Source organism: Orbicella faveolata, unplaced genomic scaffold (assembly GCF_042242905.1).
Source record: "Orbicella faveolata isolate gen_17 unplaced genomic scaffold, um_ofav_v1 contig_1, whole genome shotgun sequence".
NCBI classification, from domain to species: Eukaryota; Metazoa; Cnidaria; class Anthozoa; order Scleractinia; family Merulinidae; genus Orbicella; species Orbicella faveolata.
The window spans coordinates 37,173,832-37,191,799 of NW_028301536.1; the positions used below are offsets into that span (position 1 = coordinate 37,173,832).

At 36.3% G+C, this 17,968-nt stretch overlaps 1 protein-coding gene across 1 annotated transcript in view; it reads left to right on the forward strand.

Annotated features, from left to right (window-relative positions):
- LOC110044962 (ubiquitin carboxyl-terminal hydrolase 47-like) overlaps positions 1 to 17,968 on the forward strand; it is a 27,619-nt gene continuing 9,651 nt past the window's right edge. Inside the window, exons 1-23 of the mRNA XM_089274897.1 lie at positions 1 to 509; positions 4,049 to 4,160; positions 6,746 to 6,842; positions 7,300 to 7,378; positions 7,929 to 7,995; positions 8,279 to 8,358; positions 8,698 to 8,757; positions 9,079 to 9,168; positions 9,550 to 9,603; positions 9,689 to 9,730; positions 10,220 to 10,317; positions 10,426 to 10,483; positions 10,918 to 11,139; positions 11,877 to 11,956; positions 12,533 to 12,584; positions 12,757 to 12,833; positions 12,937 to 13,105; positions 14,310 to 14,414; positions 14,724 to 14,822; positions 15,443 to 15,551; positions 16,222 to 16,337; positions 16,780 to 16,899; positions 17,167 to 17,299. Of these exons, the coding sequence (XP_089131023.1) occupies positions 147 to 509; positions 4,049 to 4,160; positions 6,746 to 6,842; positions 7,300 to 7,378; positions 7,929 to 7,995; positions 8,279 to 8,358; positions 8,698 to 8,757; positions 9,079 to 9,168; positions 9,550 to 9,603; positions 9,689 to 9,730; positions 10,220 to 10,317; positions 10,426 to 10,483; positions 10,918 to 11,139; positions 11,877 to 11,956; positions 12,533 to 12,584; positions 12,757 to 12,833; positions 12,937 to 13,105; positions 14,310 to 14,414; positions 14,724 to 14,822; positions 15,443 to 15,551; positions 16,222 to 16,337; positions 16,780 to 16,899; positions 17,167 to 17,299 (2,482 nt within the window). The 5' untranslated portion in view covers positions 1 to 146. The remainder of the gene's footprint in view (positions 510 to 4,048; positions 4,161 to 6,745; positions 6,843 to 7,299; positions 7,379 to 7,928; positions 7,996 to 8,278; positions 8,359 to 8,697; positions 8,758 to 9,078; positions 9,169 to 9,549; positions 9,604 to 9,688; positions 9,731 to 10,219; positions 10,318 to 10,425; positions 10,484 to 10,917; positions 11,140 to 11,876; positions 11,957 to 12,532; positions 12,585 to 12,756; positions 12,834 to 12,936; positions 13,106 to 14,309; positions 14,415 to 14,723; positions 14,823 to 15,442; positions 15,552 to 16,221; positions 16,338 to 16,779; positions 16,900 to 17,166; positions 17,300 to 17,968) is intronic.

Here is a 17,968-nt window from a genome sequence, read left to right on the forward strand (position 1 = left end):
CCCCACTGGGTGACAATAGCTCTTGGCACATTTCGCGATTATTCTGCTGTTCGAACTTTCACTTCCTTGGTGAGTTTGTTGGCAAGTTGTCTTTCTGCTAACGAAAATAACCATCAGATTTCTCTTGAGGATCTCTGTGACCAGGAATGGTCAATGCAACGTCCAAAGAGGTAGTTCCAGTAGAGAATAACGGCCCGGCCGACGAACCGAAAGTTTTGTGTATCGTTAAAGACGAAACAACTACAGACTGGAAACACAGCAAGCATACAGTTAATCTACCAGCTTCTACATTAGTGAAAGAATTATACTCTTACGTTGCTAAAGAAGTCAAATATGTAGAAGACACTTTCCTGTTAGTGTGGAATAAAAGTCTGGGAGAAGGCAACGAAGAGGTTGTGCTCAATGGAGAAAAGAACAGAACATTACAAGCTGTCGGGTTGGCGACTAACGGCAAAAAGAACAATTTCTTAATACGAGACAAAGATAACTTGCAACCAAAGAAAGTAAAGGTTAGTGAGCCAACGTCCATTTATTGTGCCATCGTGTCAAGTTGTTAGAATAATATGAGATGTTCAGGGTCACAGATCGAGAATTGATCGATCGATATCCAACACAATTGAATTGAATCAAATTGCGAGCTTGAATTCAACTGTATATTTGCTGTTAACTCCGTGGACTACAAATTAATATTAACTGGACCTTACATTGAATTATTGGGTATCTACAATTTTTCAATATTTTAAAATGAAAAAAACAATGATATTAAATTTTGAACAAGTGGAGAAAAAAGCTATCACAAGAAATCAAACGTTGACTTATGGGTGTCCGGTTTACTCGGGGGAGTGATTAACACAACGGAAGAGTTAGCTTGTCTGCAGTTCTCTGAAAATATATAAGCGGAAAGACACTATCATTGTACATATACTCCTAACCCAAGAGGAAAAAGAGCTGTAGATATTGATATGTAATTAAGAAGTGGTGGTCCAATTTGAACATTTTACTCTAATTATTATTTGAAAGTATTGTTTGAGTGAAAGTTTTTGAGAAGTTGACAGATTTGTTTACTCTCTCTCTCTCTCTCACCACTTTCTTTCTGCACTTGATCTCAAAGCTTTGATTTTTGCACTTTTTACATACACATTTTTCATGGAACCATTGTGGAGATGCTTGTTTCAGTAATATACACAATGTATGTGCATAGTATAAAATTGTGACCTGTGTCCTTCTTAGTCCTCACTACAAATGAACTCCTTTTAGAGTCTGTGTTTTTTTCCTGTAAGTGTAAACAATTTCATAAGAAACATATTACTCCGACAAAAAAAAACTAAAGTTGTGAGTAAATAGGTCTTTGGGTCATTTGTCCATTCAATTTGCGTTTAAAATCAAAAATTGAAAATTGCTGTCAATTTTTGATTTTCATGATTTTTTATCATAAAAAAATAAGGTACGAAATCAAAAATATTTGACTTTTTTGCTTTCAATAGAACATTGAAACAGAACTTATACTTTTACTTTAATCCTGTCAACAATGAAGAGAAAAATGAAACTGAGTGGCTATTTTGTTTCTCCAACAATGTTGCAGTCTGTGGCATGGCTTAGTTTTTCGGTTTTCGACGGAAGCCTGAAAATTGCAATCAATTTTCAGTTTTTGTTTTTTGGCCGAAACATTCCAAATCATTGACAGAACTGCCCCAGAGGGAGGGGGAGGGGTCCATTCGCATGGTAAATTGTTTGTCCCCAGGCCCCCTCCTCACAGCCTGGCTTCCCTTCTAAAGAGAGCAGTCTGGGAAGTCGTGCTCTCTTCAACTGTCACTTCACGGCCTTTTGCAACGTTTGGAAACGTTTTCTGAATTTTGTGTCTTTTCGTCGCTTAGTTCTGTCCATTATGGCGAGCAGCAAGACCTTCAACATTAGCCAAGAAGGAAAAAAGTCTTAGTTTTCGGAACTGGAGTGGCTGATGTAACCATATCAAGACTTCCTCAAGCTTTTCAAGCACCATATTGTAAAACATGGATCACAGGTGGCCAAAGCTCACAATGTTAGGAGTTATCTTTTTTTTCACTTTATGCAAATGTTCAGCGTAATGTGCCATATGGCATATACTATTACATAACGACGAATTTGACTACACGAAACATGACTCTTGCCTTGCAGCATATGGAGGTGTTGTGTTACAACGGTTTGACTTTATAAAGGTTTGTATGGGAATGCAACTGTTTTGCTTGAGAAGTCTATTATTACCCTGTTGCTGTGTTGTATTCTTTGTTGTTTGGCAGCTCCTCAGGCCGATCTAACGTGACTTTGGCAAGTTATCATTCTGTGGGTTTCCACTAGTAGTCACATCATAGGGAAGCGTTTTGCCTTCCATTTTAACATCCTCCTAAAAAAGGAAGTGACATATTAACTGGTATCAAGAGAAAGGACATTTCAATCTCTTTTTAGACTCTCTCTTTGGAGAGAAACCAACCAGCCAAACATCAAAGTCGAAACACGAGTACTCCATCATGAAGGGATAAGGCAACAGACAAAATCTCTGGGGCAGTTCTGTCAATGATTTGGAATGTTTCAGCCGAAAAAAAAACTGAAAATTGATTGCGATTTTCAGACTTCCATTGAAAACAACAAAACTAAGCCATGAAAAAACAAAACATTCACAAAATGTTCCCAAACATTGCGAAAGACCGCAAAGCGACAGATGAAGAGAGCGCAACTTCCCAGATTGTTTAAGCAGGGAAGGAAGCAAGGCTGGGGCAAAAAAATTTACCATGCAAATGGACCCCTCCCCCTCCCTCTGAGGTAGTTCTGTCAACGATTTGGAAAGTTTTAGCCGAAAAACAAAAATTGAAAATTGATTGCAATTTTCAATTTTCAACTTTTAGACTTCTTTCAAAAACAGAAAAACTAAGCCATGCCACAGACTGCAACATTGTTGGAGAAACAAAATAGCCACTCAGTTTCATTTTTCTTTTCATTGTTCACAGGATTAAAGTAAAATGTAAGTTCTGTTTCAATGTTTTACCAAAAGGAATAAGTCAAATATTTTCAATTTGGCCCTTCCTTATTTTTTTATGATAAAAAATCATGAAAATCAAAAATTGACAACGATTTTCAATTTTTGATTTTAAATGAAAATTGAACGGGCGAATGACCCATGGACCTAAATACTGTCATGACTTACAACTTGAATGTGAGCACTTCTATGTAACCTGGCTTTTTTGGAGAACTGGGAACTTTACTACGATTATCAGTTGAGTAAGGCACGAGGGAAGTTTGGTTACGAAGTTTTGGCCTAAAATTTTTGGTGTTGTCACAGCCAACTTACCTCATTTCTGTTGGTAACAATATCAACAGCCGTTGGTTGCCTGTCACATCGCCTACAATTTCACGTGCTTTGCTGCCAATGACGTCAAAGGCTGACAAGTTGCGATGGATACGGAGACAGTTGCTTGTGACAACAACACAATTTTTACGTTAAAACTTGGTGACCAAACTTTCATCCCACCTTACTCAACTGATAATCGTAGTAATTTTTTTCTTTGGTGAAATGAGGTAGTGATGTCATGTTGACTTTAAAAAGTGGCTTGGCAAGGTAAACATATCTTCATACTGGAAGATTCTTGAAAACAAGAGAGCATGCCTTTGAAACAGTGTCATCAAACATTGGGAGATAACTTTTTTAGTTTTTACTTGTATTGGGCTTCCAGGATAGTGATTTTTAGAATGCTGACGTCATCAAACAATGACAAGAAAAAAAAAATATAAATTGTGTGCTGCAGGTCACATTCTTGTCGTGCAATAATCAAATTCTCAGTCAGTAGGCAGGCGTTTCATTAAGGGCTGGGCACGGGGCAAATTGAGAATGATTTTGCTGGGCTGGTTTAATGTTCTAGCAGAAAGTTTTTGCCAATAAAAAAGTTCAGTTCAAATAGTTTTGCCCGCCTGTGAAAACCTGTTGCCCTTCTGCGTAAAATGTTAGTGATACCACTGAGTACAGGATAGTGGCACTCTGTTGATATAACTGTTCATTGCTCTCTCCCAATCCTTGCAGGATGTAACAGATGACACAATTACAGAGAGTGTGTCTAATCTGTTCCAGAGCAGTGCCAACACGAGCTACTATTCCCCTAGTGACAGCTACACCTTGGGGAAGTCTGAAACAGGTAAAAGGTTATATAATATGGCTTTTTGATCATATAAAATCATTCTTATCCCATTAGCTCCCTGTTCTTCTTAGCCAGTTGGCTGTGAGGAAAGGCATGGTGCAAAGAAACAATTTTTTTCAAATTTTTATTTGTTCTTTCTTGGACAGGATTTTGCCATACAGACCATTTCTAACATAAGTTGTATATATTTTTGCTTTTGAAAGCTGGAAAATTCAAGGCGCGAGTAAACAACTTGCTAATCTAGCTTGCTTGAGCCATACTGGGTAATATGGCCCTCAGTCGTTTTTGTACAGACCTCGCTCTCGATGCTGTGCTTGGTCTGTATCATCGTGACTTCAGGCCAATACTCCCCAGTATGGCCATGGTTATTAAGAAGTTATTTCTTTTAATTTGAGTAAATAGTTCACAGTATTTTAACTTTCTCCAGTAAAAATAGCATGACTTTTTATGGTGGAAGTGTTGATGACGCCTGACTGTATTTCACAGAAGCAAAGAAATGAGTAATCAGCACTCTATCCAGTGTCTGCATGTTAATTAATAAAGGATTTATGCAGGGTAGCTGCTGTTTTAAATGAATTAATATTTATCATCGTACGTGTTTGTTATCAAGAATGATAGAATGAACTATTTCTGAAGAAAAAAGGCTATGGTATATCAAATATTACCACAACAACAAAGCTAATCAAACAGACCCTCTACGGCAGGTTAGAACTTAAAGTGCACCTAACCCCCAATTTTTTTTTTCGCTAAAACGAATCTAGACTTTATTTGAAGCATTTGGGCGAAGAAATTTTTGAATTTGGTTGAATCCTCGATTTTCTATGCCCTTTTAAAGTCGCACTTGAAGTGTTTCACGACCGCGTTTTAGGGAGTCTGGGGCGGCGGTACCTGATGACGTCTACCCAGGAACCAAACACAATAGCGCCTCAGTCAACTCTCTGTATTTGCTCGAGAAAATGGAACACAAAACTAATCGTTCCAATGTATTTTGGGACTAAAACGTCCAAGTTTTGTCTCAGAATCATTTCTTTTTCGTCACAGGAGTCAGAGTTAAGTTTCGATTCAGAAGACTCCGAAATAAACTTCGATCGAGCATGTTCGACTACTGTGAACTCACTGCTTATTAGAGCTTTGAGAGCAATTTACAATATTTCAAGCGACGAAGGGGAAGACTTCTTTGCAAACGATCTGCTTGTGTATTAGGAATGGAAAGCTAGATACAAAGTGGAGGAGCAGGCAAACGAAAAGCAGGAAAGAAAACTCAAGGACTGCTTTGGATGGTAATTTCGTGAACTAAACATAAGATTCCCACGCGTGTTTATAGCCCGTTTACATTTGTCCTTAGCAAGAATGTATTTTGTCAAGGTGTGATTGTTCTGTTAAATCTAGGTTGTGTTTTACTTTCAGTTGAATGTTTCATGTTTATAACAGCGACGTACGTGTTGCAGTTTTCGAGACTTGATGACCTCCAAAACATTGGCTTCGATCGATTGAAAATCGTATTGTTTGGACCTGTATTTTTGAAGCTGCGGAAAGCAAGGCGGAAGGAAACATTTCATACAATTACCGATTTCACATTGTCACACGTTTTAAGTCGTAACTCCAAATAACCAATGTAAATTGTTCTCAAAGTTTGTAGTGAAATTCGTCGGATAAGCGAAAGGATGTGTTCCCTAAGCAGTCCGCAGATGTTACGCAGTCATATTTCCGACGCTATTGCACAGAATCTTTGTCGCACTGCTGATTTCCAAACCTTCGAAAAACTCTGTGAGTCTAACAATTTTGTTATCATGTAATTCTAAAGGATTAATCTTCGACTTTCATCTAAATCGAAAGAGAAATAAGTGTTGGTTAGCGCTGTACAGTTGCGATCTATTTACATATCAGTATAAACGCTTCTTTATCACGATCGGATCACACAACTTTGCCGGTCATGTTATAAATACTGCAGGATTGGAAGATATAGGTTGTCGGTAGTATTTCTACAAATTGTTGGTTAGCTTTAAGCTGAAAATTTATGAAAATAGCGTTCGAAAGTCTGCGGAACAAATTCCAGTGAGAGTTCTTCAATGGTTCTCACAGATTCAGTTCGCTTGTTTCGGTTCGACAAAATCAACCATCGTTTACGTCTTTATTGCACCATTAGCCGATCATCTTCAGTAAATTGTACAGTATATCTTTCTTTAAATCTGTAATATTGCTGCAACAGCCGACAGCACCTCTGGAAGGCGTTTCTGCGCACTTTTCGAATGTGTATTGCACCATCCTGAAGGAAATGAGAGGACGTAAGATATCCAACCTTCCTGGGTAGACGTCACAAGAGCCGCTGGACCCATTCTCCTCAAACTCAGTCGTGAAACAAAATGGCGGTGTTTTGGAGCTATTTTCGAGATTTCTTCAGGGCACAGAAAATCGAGGATTTAACAGAATCTGAAAAATTTTTCGCAGAACTATTTCAAAGAACAAGTAGATTCGTTTTAGTGAAAAAAAAATTGGGGGGTTAGGTGCACTTTAAATGTGCCAAAAAAGGACAGTTACTTCTGTTATCTATAAGTCATGATTATTATTGTTTTGCACTATAGGATTTGTTGGTCTTGTGAACCAGGCCATGACATGCTATCTTAACAGCCTGTTACAGACACTTTTTATGACCCCAGAATTCAGAAATGCTATTTACAGGTTAGTAAGTGTGTGTATCAGTCTCTTCTCTTCTCTTCTCTTCCCTTCCCTTCCCTTCCCTTCCCTTCCCCTTCCCTTCCCTTCCCTTCCCTTCCCTTTCCTTCCCTTCCCTCCCCTTCCCTTCCCTTCCCTTCCCTTCTCTTCTCTTCTCTTCTCTTCTCTTCTCTTTTCTTCTCTTCTCTTCACTTTGCTTCTCTTCACTTTTCTTCTCTTCTTTTCTCCTCCAGTCATACAAAAAATTGGTGATTAAATTTTGCTTTCCACATACCACGTATTGCTATGATGTAATGATCTAATGAATTGGTTTTTTATCTCCATTGCTATAACCTGTTTTGATTCCCTTCTTTTTTCACTTCACCTGACATTTCTGTTAAGTAATGTACCAGTGCTATAAGGAGAAATACATACTTGACCACACTTTGGGAAGGTGTTGAATGACGGATGTGTTACTCTGCAGGTGGGAGTTCACTGGAAGTGAAGACGAAGCAGCCAAGAGTATTCCTTATCAACTTCAGAAGTTGTTTCTTCACTTGCAGGTATTATAGTTACTGAAGTAACGTACAATATCTTTCCTGTAATTGAATAGGCCATTTCTGAGTTGGCTTTTGCCTCTGTGTCAAAACAAGTCTTTGTGCAAAACCTTTTATATAAAAAATGTGTTCCACCTACAGGTTTATTTTCATGCAAATCAAACTCTTTTTCATATGAAAGGTTTTGCTTGAGGTCTCGTTTTGAAAGAGAGTCACAAGGTTAACTTCAAAAATGGCCTACAGTATTGAACCATGCTTGAAATTTGCTTTTTTCATATCGATGAAAGCAAACCACAGATCCATGTGATTTATGATTTTTGACATATTTCAAAGCAAAGTTAAAATTGGTCTGAACAGTTTAAACAAGATCTTCACGACTAAAAGCTATTTAGTAAGTCTTTTTGGTGCTCGGTTATGATGTCTGATCATACTGTAAAAAATTTGGTCAGACAATGTCCTATGACCGACTGGCATTTCCAGCACTGTGTATTAAATATTGTGTCCAACTTTTCTGTGTAGCATCTGACTGATTTGTATGCCTTGATATACTTACTAGACAAGTTCCAAGCGAGCTGTAGAGACCACTGACGTCACCAAGAGCTTTGGATGGGACAGCAGTGAAGGTATCTAATGAATAAGTCTACATGTACATACATGTATGTGATTGTCTAGATACAGTCTAGATGTTTTGTCTGTGAGGACCTCATTATTGTAGGCATTTTTCAGATTTTGATAACTAATGTTGCTAAATTATCTTATCCTTGAATGATTGTGTCAATCATGTGTAGCAATTGATTATTGGAAGGCCATCTGTGATCAAGCAGCAGCTTTGCAACAATCTTTCCCTGATCTGAGAAATTTTGTATTCACTGCTCATTCATTTTCATATGTCTTTTAATGAACTAGCCTGGCAACAGCATGATGTACAAGAACTCTGTCGAGTGATGTTTGATGCTTTGGAAAGCAAGTTCAAAAATACTGATCAGGTAAATGTTATGTGTCACATCAATTGTATGCAAGAAAGGAGCAAGGCAAAAGTTACATATTATTTTCTAAAGTGTACAAAAACACATGTATGTTAAGGCCTGAATCATGTAGTGGAGCCCTGTGTCATTCTGGTCACCAATAGATCAGATGACAGAAGATGCTTTGGTCTACCATTGGTTTTTCAATCAAAGTGTGAGATCAGCTTTTTAGTCAAGGTGGCTGTGAAACAACCACACCACATGTACTAAATCTCTAGACATGAACAATATAAACACAAGCTTTAAAACAAATGTTTTTTTTTACTGTCAGTAACTGATAATCTGTTTTGTGGTGTACAGGATGATCTCATCAACAAACTGTATCAAGGAAAACTCAAGGACTATGTGAAATGCGAACAGGTATACATTGTAAACTCACTATCAGCTTTACTATGGTAGTCTTGGAGAGTCTCATTTTAACAATAACAATATGTGGTCTGTGTGCACCCAAGTCAAATTGCAGTTTCTGCTCAAGGCAACCTCAGAGTTCTTAGTAGTCTACAATCAACTAGTACACTTACTAAGTTATTCCATCCTGGAAAAGTAGAAACACATTAAGCCATGTTTCAAATGAGGAATAATCACCAGCCTCTCAGACTCAACCCAGTAGCCTTTACAAGGCACATTCGCTCTAGGTTTTTGCATGTAACAAATACTATTTATTTATTTCTGATTTCTTAGTGTGGTAGTGAAAGTGCACGAACAGACACTTTTTTAGACATTCCACTGGCGATCAGACCTTTTGGATCAAAACAAGCTTTAGGCAGTGTGGTGAGTTGTGTGCCGGAGTTTCTCCTACTCCTGTTGATCCAATTACTATTAAATAGAATTTTGCTAAATTACATGTACGTGTAGTTTATCATTATATGGAGTACTTAAATAAGGTGAATTAATTATTAATTAACTTAATTTTAAGTTACAAATCTACCACAAAAACCCACAAAAAGAGTTTTCGCCATTGTGTGAACAGGTATTTGCCAGTTTTAATTTAACCAGTAGTTATATTGTTAATGAAACACTTAATTTACTGACAATAAAATGATGTTGAAAAAGGCATTATTAAACAATTATAAAATAATTTATTAAGTTAATTATAACAAAAGTAATTGCCAAGTATTTTTCCTTTCCATGTACTTTATTTTATATCCTTAGGAAACATCTTTGGAAAATTTTGTTGCTGCCGAACTCCTAGAAGGTGCAAATCAGGTATAGGACATGATTGTGTTTTTCAGATTCCAGATTTTGTTTTTAAATGGCAAAGCCATAATTTAGCTTTTTCCTTTGTTTACAGTATTTTTGTGAGAAGTGCAATGGAAAATGTGATGCACACAAGGCAAGTGTTTTCTCATGTACCATACTTAAATAGACTTGTAGTCACAAGACTTAGTAAGCCTGCAATCTTTCTATCTATAAGTCTAAGTTTTATCTCCCTATAATTTTCTTCCCACATTCTTTTGTCTGATTGTACAAATCTGTTTGTTTTAGTGCTATAAGTTTGTAAATATTTAACACTTGACCTTCTTTGTACATTTTTATCAGTGACCATAGAATGAGTACTCTTTATATTAACTAGTTAGAGTATTTAATTTAATTTTAAGCATTCATGGTTTGAATGTCTCAACTATAAAGCTGATTTTGATATCCCCTTTCCATTTCTGCTGTGAGTGGTTGTTCAGGCTTATTGTCTTTGTAAGGTTCAGAAAGCTCAATGCTTATTGCATATGAAACATGATAAATGTACATTAGCAGGTGAACTTCTTGCTGTGTTCATGTACTTCTAAATGATTGTGTTACTAACACTGCCATTGATGGTTATCTACAGGGGTTGAAATTCATCTCCTTTCCTTATCTCTTAACATTACAACTGAAGCGGTTTGCATTTGACTATGCAACACTCCACAGAGTGAAACTAAATGACAGGTTAGTGTTTGTTGTTAAAAACAAGTTTTATCAGTTATAAATAATGTCTTCAATTTGTTTGTTGCTGGTAATTGTCATGGTCATTTGCATAATTTCCTCCTTTCATAGGATGACTTTCCCAAAGTATCTCAACTTGAAAGACTTCATCAGTGAAGAACTGGAAGAGGTTAGAAATTCTTGCATTGATTTGTAACTCATAATACATATTGGAAACTAAGATTATATGGCTTTTGATGGCTTACAAGAGTTTGTTTATTTAAAGTATCAGATATGTCCAGTGAAAGTCAGTAAAAGAAATCCATGGTCACCTCTGCATTGAAATTTTTAGGGGCTGGGAAGTTTGTTGTTTTAGCTTCAGGTAATTCAGTGGATTTATTTAATTCCATCTTTAGTTTTGAAAACTTTTTGTGGTCATCAACCTAGTACATTCTATTCTAAACATTTAGGGGATAATTAGTAGGTTTAGCTACTTGTACTCACTAAAGTTAGATTGCTATAAAATAACTGCTTATTACAAGAGATAGCGGAACCTCTTAATTAGTTTGTTAAAGTGCATCTTAAATAACATTCTGTAACCTCTGTAAAATTTATTGCCCCAAGAATGGTGCAGATGAAGATGCCAGTCTGAAAGGGGATTCCCCCAGTAGTACAGAGACTGACAGTGGTGTTAGTGAAGGCTGTTCTGATAACGGCATGTCCACTGAAGAGGAAGACATGGACAATGCAGCTGGAGGCGTCAATAATGTGGGTGGGATTACTGGAATGAAGAAAGTGGAGCTAACTGAAGACTTGTTCAGCAGTGGCCTGCCACAGAACATGAAGGTTTAATGCCAACTACAGATACATGTAGAATCTTTGATTGAGACATTCCTTTTTTGCATACACATTTGGGACTCGCGTTTTCTGACAACAGAATCTGAAACTCTACTTGGTTATAGAATACTTCTTCTTTGAATATTGGAATGAAAGAAGTTAAAAGAGCACTTTTTTAAGGTGTTTTGCCTAGGGGGAGCAGGGACAGGGGTGCTCATCGGGAATTTTGAAAAGAACCCCTAAGAGGTACCAAGAACCTGTTTTGTAGGTGTGGCTTGAATTTTTTTCATCCCTAATAGGTACCAATTCTTAAACAACAGATTATCTCCTGTTGTACTTTTTTCAGCTCAATACCCTAAAAGGTACATGACTACAAATGCTCCTGCTCTGGACCTTTTGAGGTTGAAAACTCTAAGAGGTACCAAAACCGCTTTTTTTTAACCCCTAAAAGGTACAACCAGCACCCCTGTCTTTTTTGTGGGAGTGCCCCCCCCCCCACCCCACCCCACCTTGGTGTTTTGTTTCATACCTGCATTTTTGTGAGAATTAGAAATAAGTGATGCCATAATTTTTAAATCCAGTTTTTTTTCTTTTTTTTTTTCATTTTCCTATCTCTTGTATGCATAATCATGAACTGGAACAAAGGAAAATAAACATCAGTTTCTGGTGTAAAGTATTTGGAACCAAAATATCAAATAAACCCTTTGGTCTAATTCTAACATTGACTGTGTTGTATTTTGTGCTAGGGTCCATATTGTTACGAGTTGTTCTCAATAATGATTCACTCAGGCAGTGCATCTGGCGGGCATTATTATGCTTACATCAAGTAAGTTAAACAAAGTAAAGAATGCAAAATGTTTGGAAATGGTATGCAATGATTTTGATTGTGGAAATTACTTATAATGTAATCTTATGTTACATTTATCTTGAATGTGTTACTTGTAGTCAAGATTGGTTTATAAACAATCAGGAAATCTGGACATAGGTAAATATTTCTGATTACAGTGTACTGAAATTTCCATATGTGGAAAATGTGGAAAACTAGTAAACAAAAAACAAAGATGTTGTTGTGGTTAACATCTACACTGTAGTCAGAAAAAGTACACTTTATTTCAAACTATACACAATTTGGACAACCAAATGTCATTTTCTGGTAGTATGATTTTGCGCTTTATGTAGGCTCTGAAACAGAAAACAAAATTTACTGGTTAGAAACTCTTCAATTTAAAAAGAAAAATTCACATGTACATGTATGTGTGAATCCCATGCTTAACCTATTATTTTCTTAATTTTGTTCTTGTTGTTGCTGAGTTTTGTTTTTGTTTTTGTTTTCACACTTTTTAATCAATCCAAATAATGAATTAATGTGGACACTTTTTAATTTTCTGTCATCGTTGTCTAGATCCTTTACAAATGGTCAGTGGTATTGCTTTAATGACCAAAGTGTGACCAGGGTGAGTATGATTACTATATCCTTACAGCTGCAATTTAACTCATGTTTCAAATATAGCTAAATACAGGTTGCAAAGAGTTTTAATATTCATACTGCCAGGCCATCTTCATGACACAAATTAACATCAGTGACTTTCCAACTTCTTTTCCTTTTATTTGGATGTGACTCATAAGGCATATGACGAGGATATTGAGCGTACTTTTGGCGGACTTGAGTCTTCAAGAAGCTACTACTCGTCAGTATACTCAAGGTGAGTTCATTTACATGTAACTCACAGTTAAAGTGTAGAGGACTTCATGGAAAGCTGCCTTCAAATTCTTAAAAGTAAATGTAATGTTTGATGATATTTGCAGCTCTACAAATGCTTACATGTTGATGTACAGACAAGTCAATTCAGAGAGAAATGCAAAATTCTTAGATCAATGTGACATGCCCAGACACATAGTGGAACTAATGTACAAGCTGAGACAGCAAGAGGAGATGGAAAGAAGAAGAAAAGAAATGGACAGGTGCATGTGCAAGGTAAGAGTGGTGAAATCTACATCTAGGCTTTTATGCTGGCTGGGGTCATTGTTATGTTCAATTGCTTCATGCTACCATTGACAGGTTTAAGCCAGGTTTTAAAGGCTCCAGCTCTTATGCCTGAACATTGTAAGATGTGCTATACCCCTCCCCTCTCTCTGCTTGAGCAAGGAAAGGCTCAGCTTCAATCTTCACCCCTCTTCTTTTTTCAACCAAGAATAGGCCGTAATTTCTTTACCCTTTTCTTCGAGCCCCTTTTGATTTACTCGTAGAAGCATGTACTAAATGTGAAGTGCCAAAAGTGATGGACCTGCCAAGCTGGGAACATCTTTAATTTACTTAGCTACACTGTATCTAGCCTAAGATAAAATAAAAAAAAATACTGGTATCTTAATAATGTGTTGGCAAAAGAGATTGGGTTTACAGTGCCTTGGAAAATTGATGCATCTATTATAATAAGTAATAGTAATAGGACTGAGTGGAGTCCAATTCAGTCAGTTATCATAAGAGTTAGAACAAAATCGGATGACCGTGCAGTGGCAGTCCGATTTGTTTATCACAAGTATGATTACAGACCGAATTGCATGACACGAAGTCTTATTACCAATTAATCATAAAAATTACAATTTCCAAGAAAAGAAGAATAGCCAAGTTATGAAAGAAAGGAAAAATTTGCTTTAAAATACCTACAAAGGAGATGTAAACATTCTTAGGCCACCGTGCCTCCTACCAGCAATTAGGCGCCAAAAACACAAAAGCAAGCGCACACACGCACGCACGTAACTACAACTTTGAATGTGATTGGCTTATTGAACTGTCCGATAACAACTTGGCAAGTGAATTAGTGGAAAATAGGAGTTTTTTAAACCAATCACAATCGAGGAAATTGTCATTTTTATGATTATATGTTTAATTTGGAAGAGTTTTAGTTGTTTGTGAAGTCTGGCCACTGTAACCTGGACTACTCAGAAGTGATCAACTATCATTATTTTAACAAATATAATTATGTACAGCAGTCAATACTATTCTGTTGAAAGTCCTTGGGACATGTCATTACATGTAATTTAAGAATGTCTGTTAGGGAGCATATTATTTCTTACTGACATAGACCCTAGTGTGCTATTGTCATCATTGTACACCAGATACAAAACTTGTCTTCAGTAACAATTTATTATATTTATCAAGTTTGCTTGATTTTCTCTAGATTAAGATTTTTTGTGAGCATCCCCTCACCAAACGATGGATGGAACAAAAATTAGAAATTCACAAGGATGAAACTTTGAAAGAGGCCATAACCATTGCTCATAAGGTGAAAGGCAGGAACTGGACAGTTTTATTCAACTTCCCTTTTTACTTTGTTAACCTGTATCCTGTTTTTCATTAGTACAAAGTTTAGTTTACAGCAAACCTGAATATCTAATGCTGTCTTTCAAAACGAGTTTTTCAGGCAAGCGCAAAATACCTGACAATGCCATTTGATTGTGAGGAGAGTGTCTATTAACTACAAAGTGAAATACTGAGCAATCTTTAATATTTGATGTGGTATTTCATTTGTGCTGGTTTAATATAAACAATACAAGGTACTAATAGGAAGACTGGTAAATTGTTTCTTGAATAGCTCTTCCACTTAGAGATGGTGGTAACTCCAGAACAGTGCAGAATTGTTAAGTATGATGAGTACTATGACTACATCGAGAGATCATTTGATGGGGAAGAGGTGAGCTACCTTACAGGAATGTTTACACAGCCATTGCTGCTCAAGAACATTTTAGGTTAAATTTGTGAATTCATACATCATTTTGACAATGTTCTGGCCACAGTTTTTCAAAAGGTAGATAACACTATCCACTGGATGTGTGTACAAAACAAACCATGGTATCCACTGGACAGTGATTTATCCAGTTGATAGCTTTATCCACCTTTCAAACAACCTGGGCCTGATCCACAGGTTCCATTTGAATGAACCAATGGAGATTAATGATGTTTGGGGGAGACAACAACATATCAATTTTCATTTTTGTTATCATTATCATTATCATCATTATTATTAATGGTAAACTGACAAAATGCAAAAAATTACAAAAGCAATGTGCTTCAATACCTACATGTAAATGTATACCATGGAAGACTTAAATACTGACATCAACTACTATGAAAATCATGGACTCCGATTTTGTTTTTTGTCCCATGCTTGTGACAGCTAACATTGATAACATCTTCTTGAGCTGCTTCTTAGTTGCTTGATTGTTGACAAAGAAAGGAAAATGAAGCCTGTGAAAAATATTGCAATAATTAATCTGGATATTACTAGTCAACTTCTTTTGTTGTCAATTTCAGAATGATCCAATGGGAAGAGTACTCGGTCATGTTAAACAGTCTTATATGTTCGACCTTCTTCTTGAAACAAGAATGCCACATGAAAGGTTTTTCCCTTACAAACCAGGAGGTAAGTTAGTTAGATTTAGATTTTGTTTCAAGCTCTTGTTAAATAATTGCTTCTGTCATACTGTGTTTCTGGCATTATGAAAATTGCTAACACTCAGAAGAGGAAACCCTCACATAATAATTCAATAATTATAATTATAACAACAACAACAACAACAGCAACAACAACAACAATAGTAGTAGTAATAATAACTTTATGGTGATGAAGTTCTCTTATCTCCTTATCTCTGTGAACAAGCTGCATTACAATCACATGCACACAATCGATGCATGTTTTCCTTCCTTTACATTGACCAAGAGGCAACCATGTGACCTGCAAATAACTGCCTACAAATAATGGTCTGGTCCTATGTAATACAGTCTAAATGTGTTTTGCTGCAAGTAATATTCTGCTAATATGTAACTGTAACCACAATCTTGTGTTAAAAAAGGCAGATCACTTCAAATGAGCTGCAAGAGAGTAATTTACATGTAAATATGAAAAAAAATTGGTGATCGAATGATGAAACAATTATTGAACTCGGTTATCACAAAATATCTTGATTTGTCAGTGTTTCGCAAATCTATTATTTGTTTTGGCTTTGGCAAATAACTGATCTGCTCACTACTGACAAATCATGATATTTTGCTCAACCTCATCCAATAATGGTCACACTCTTTTGTTTCCGTAGGAACAACAGTAAAAGTTCATTTGGTAGATCTTGAAAATGAGAGGGTTGCTCCATATGTAAATGTGCGACCATTACTCAGTTCATCTGTAAGGGATCTAAAAAATCTAATTCATGAGGTAAGGAAATTGTTGTTTACTATTGACTGGACTGGTCTATGTTTCAGTTTTACAATATACACCTCCCAGATGAACCTAAATCACAATCTGATCTCACTCAAAAGGTAGCCATGCAAGGAGACCATTTTCCACACATGTATTTGAAAATTAATTAATTATTGCTTTTTAATTAGTTTACTGGTTAAGTTGTTAGTTTGCAACTTGCATCCTGCCAGTTCCAATATATCCTAAAACAGACTTTACATGTAGATCTTACTAGTCAAAATGTTTGTGGGATGAAACACACAGTTAGGTGTATGTAGTAATTTTCAAGTTCAGACTTGCATCTATGTGTCATCTTTAACATTTTGTACTAATACGGTAATAGACTGAGAAGTTGAAGAGGATCATTTTCGGAAACAAGTTTATTGTTATTATTGATGAGTTAATATTTACTCTCTAGAAATTTAGCCTTCCTTTGGTTTCTATGAGAGTTGTGTTTGACGGAGCATATGGTGATCTTAAGCTGCTAGACAGCCCCAACAAAGTGCTAAAAGAACTTGGATTCTTCAAAAACAACAGGGTAATTGACAACATTTATATGTTTGAGAGAAGAGAATTGATTCTTGATTTATGTTTCTTTCCTTTTCATCACATTAGTACATTCTGTGTCAGTTGATCAGTGCATCAGTAATGTTTCATTAGCATGTTGGCCAATGTACCAGTAGTGTGTTACCCAACATGCTGGTGGCATGTCATCTGACATTTTCATCAACTCGTTGGCTGACTTTTTGGTGCAATCAAATTTTTTTACCTACATGTATACTGAAAACATCTTGTCTACCACTAGGTTTTTGTGGAAGCTTCAAACAAGGAGGAAGATTTGTTATTTAAAGACTCAAGACTGTTTAAAGTCTTGGATGTGTATCAGCACACCATTCAACTACTTGTCATGTTACCAGATCCATCCAGAAAGCCCTCAGGTGAGTTGGGCCCACAAAACACATACATGTATCTAACAAGCTTGAGATTTCAATTAATTGCGACTAGATAGAGTTTATCAGGTTGACGTGAAATTAACTTTCACCTCATGGAAATAAAGAGCAAATAATCCAAGCATTTTCTTTTAGTACAATTAGAACTGACTAAATTTCCTTCAAATAATGATTATTTTTCTTACAGCACTAAACTTAGTCTAGATAGTGATGTACATGCTTTACCAAACTCAGACATGCAGAATTAATTGTCATTTAAAACCTGCAGTTGTCACATGTGGTCATCTGTTTATTCCAACAATTTCAAGTTTTTGAAGTCAAGTAATGCTGAAGATCCTTCTGTTAGTCTACCCAGGAATTTCATTTTAAGCATAGATCCAGTCATGTTTCTTAATGTTGCTCCAAAACTTTGGAAAAATGCAAAAATGTCACCATTTTGTAGATGACCCCAAGCCAATGCACACTAATGGCTGATAGTGTGTGATATCTCAGCCAATCAGATAACAAATTATTGTTTGCAACATTTACTTTAGTGTAAACTTTGAATTCTACTCTTCTTCAAATTAATCATATCACAGAAAGTGGATTAAGTGGGTACGTGGGCAGTATGATTTTGACTAGGGATAGACTGAAAAAAAAAAATAGAAGAACACAAAC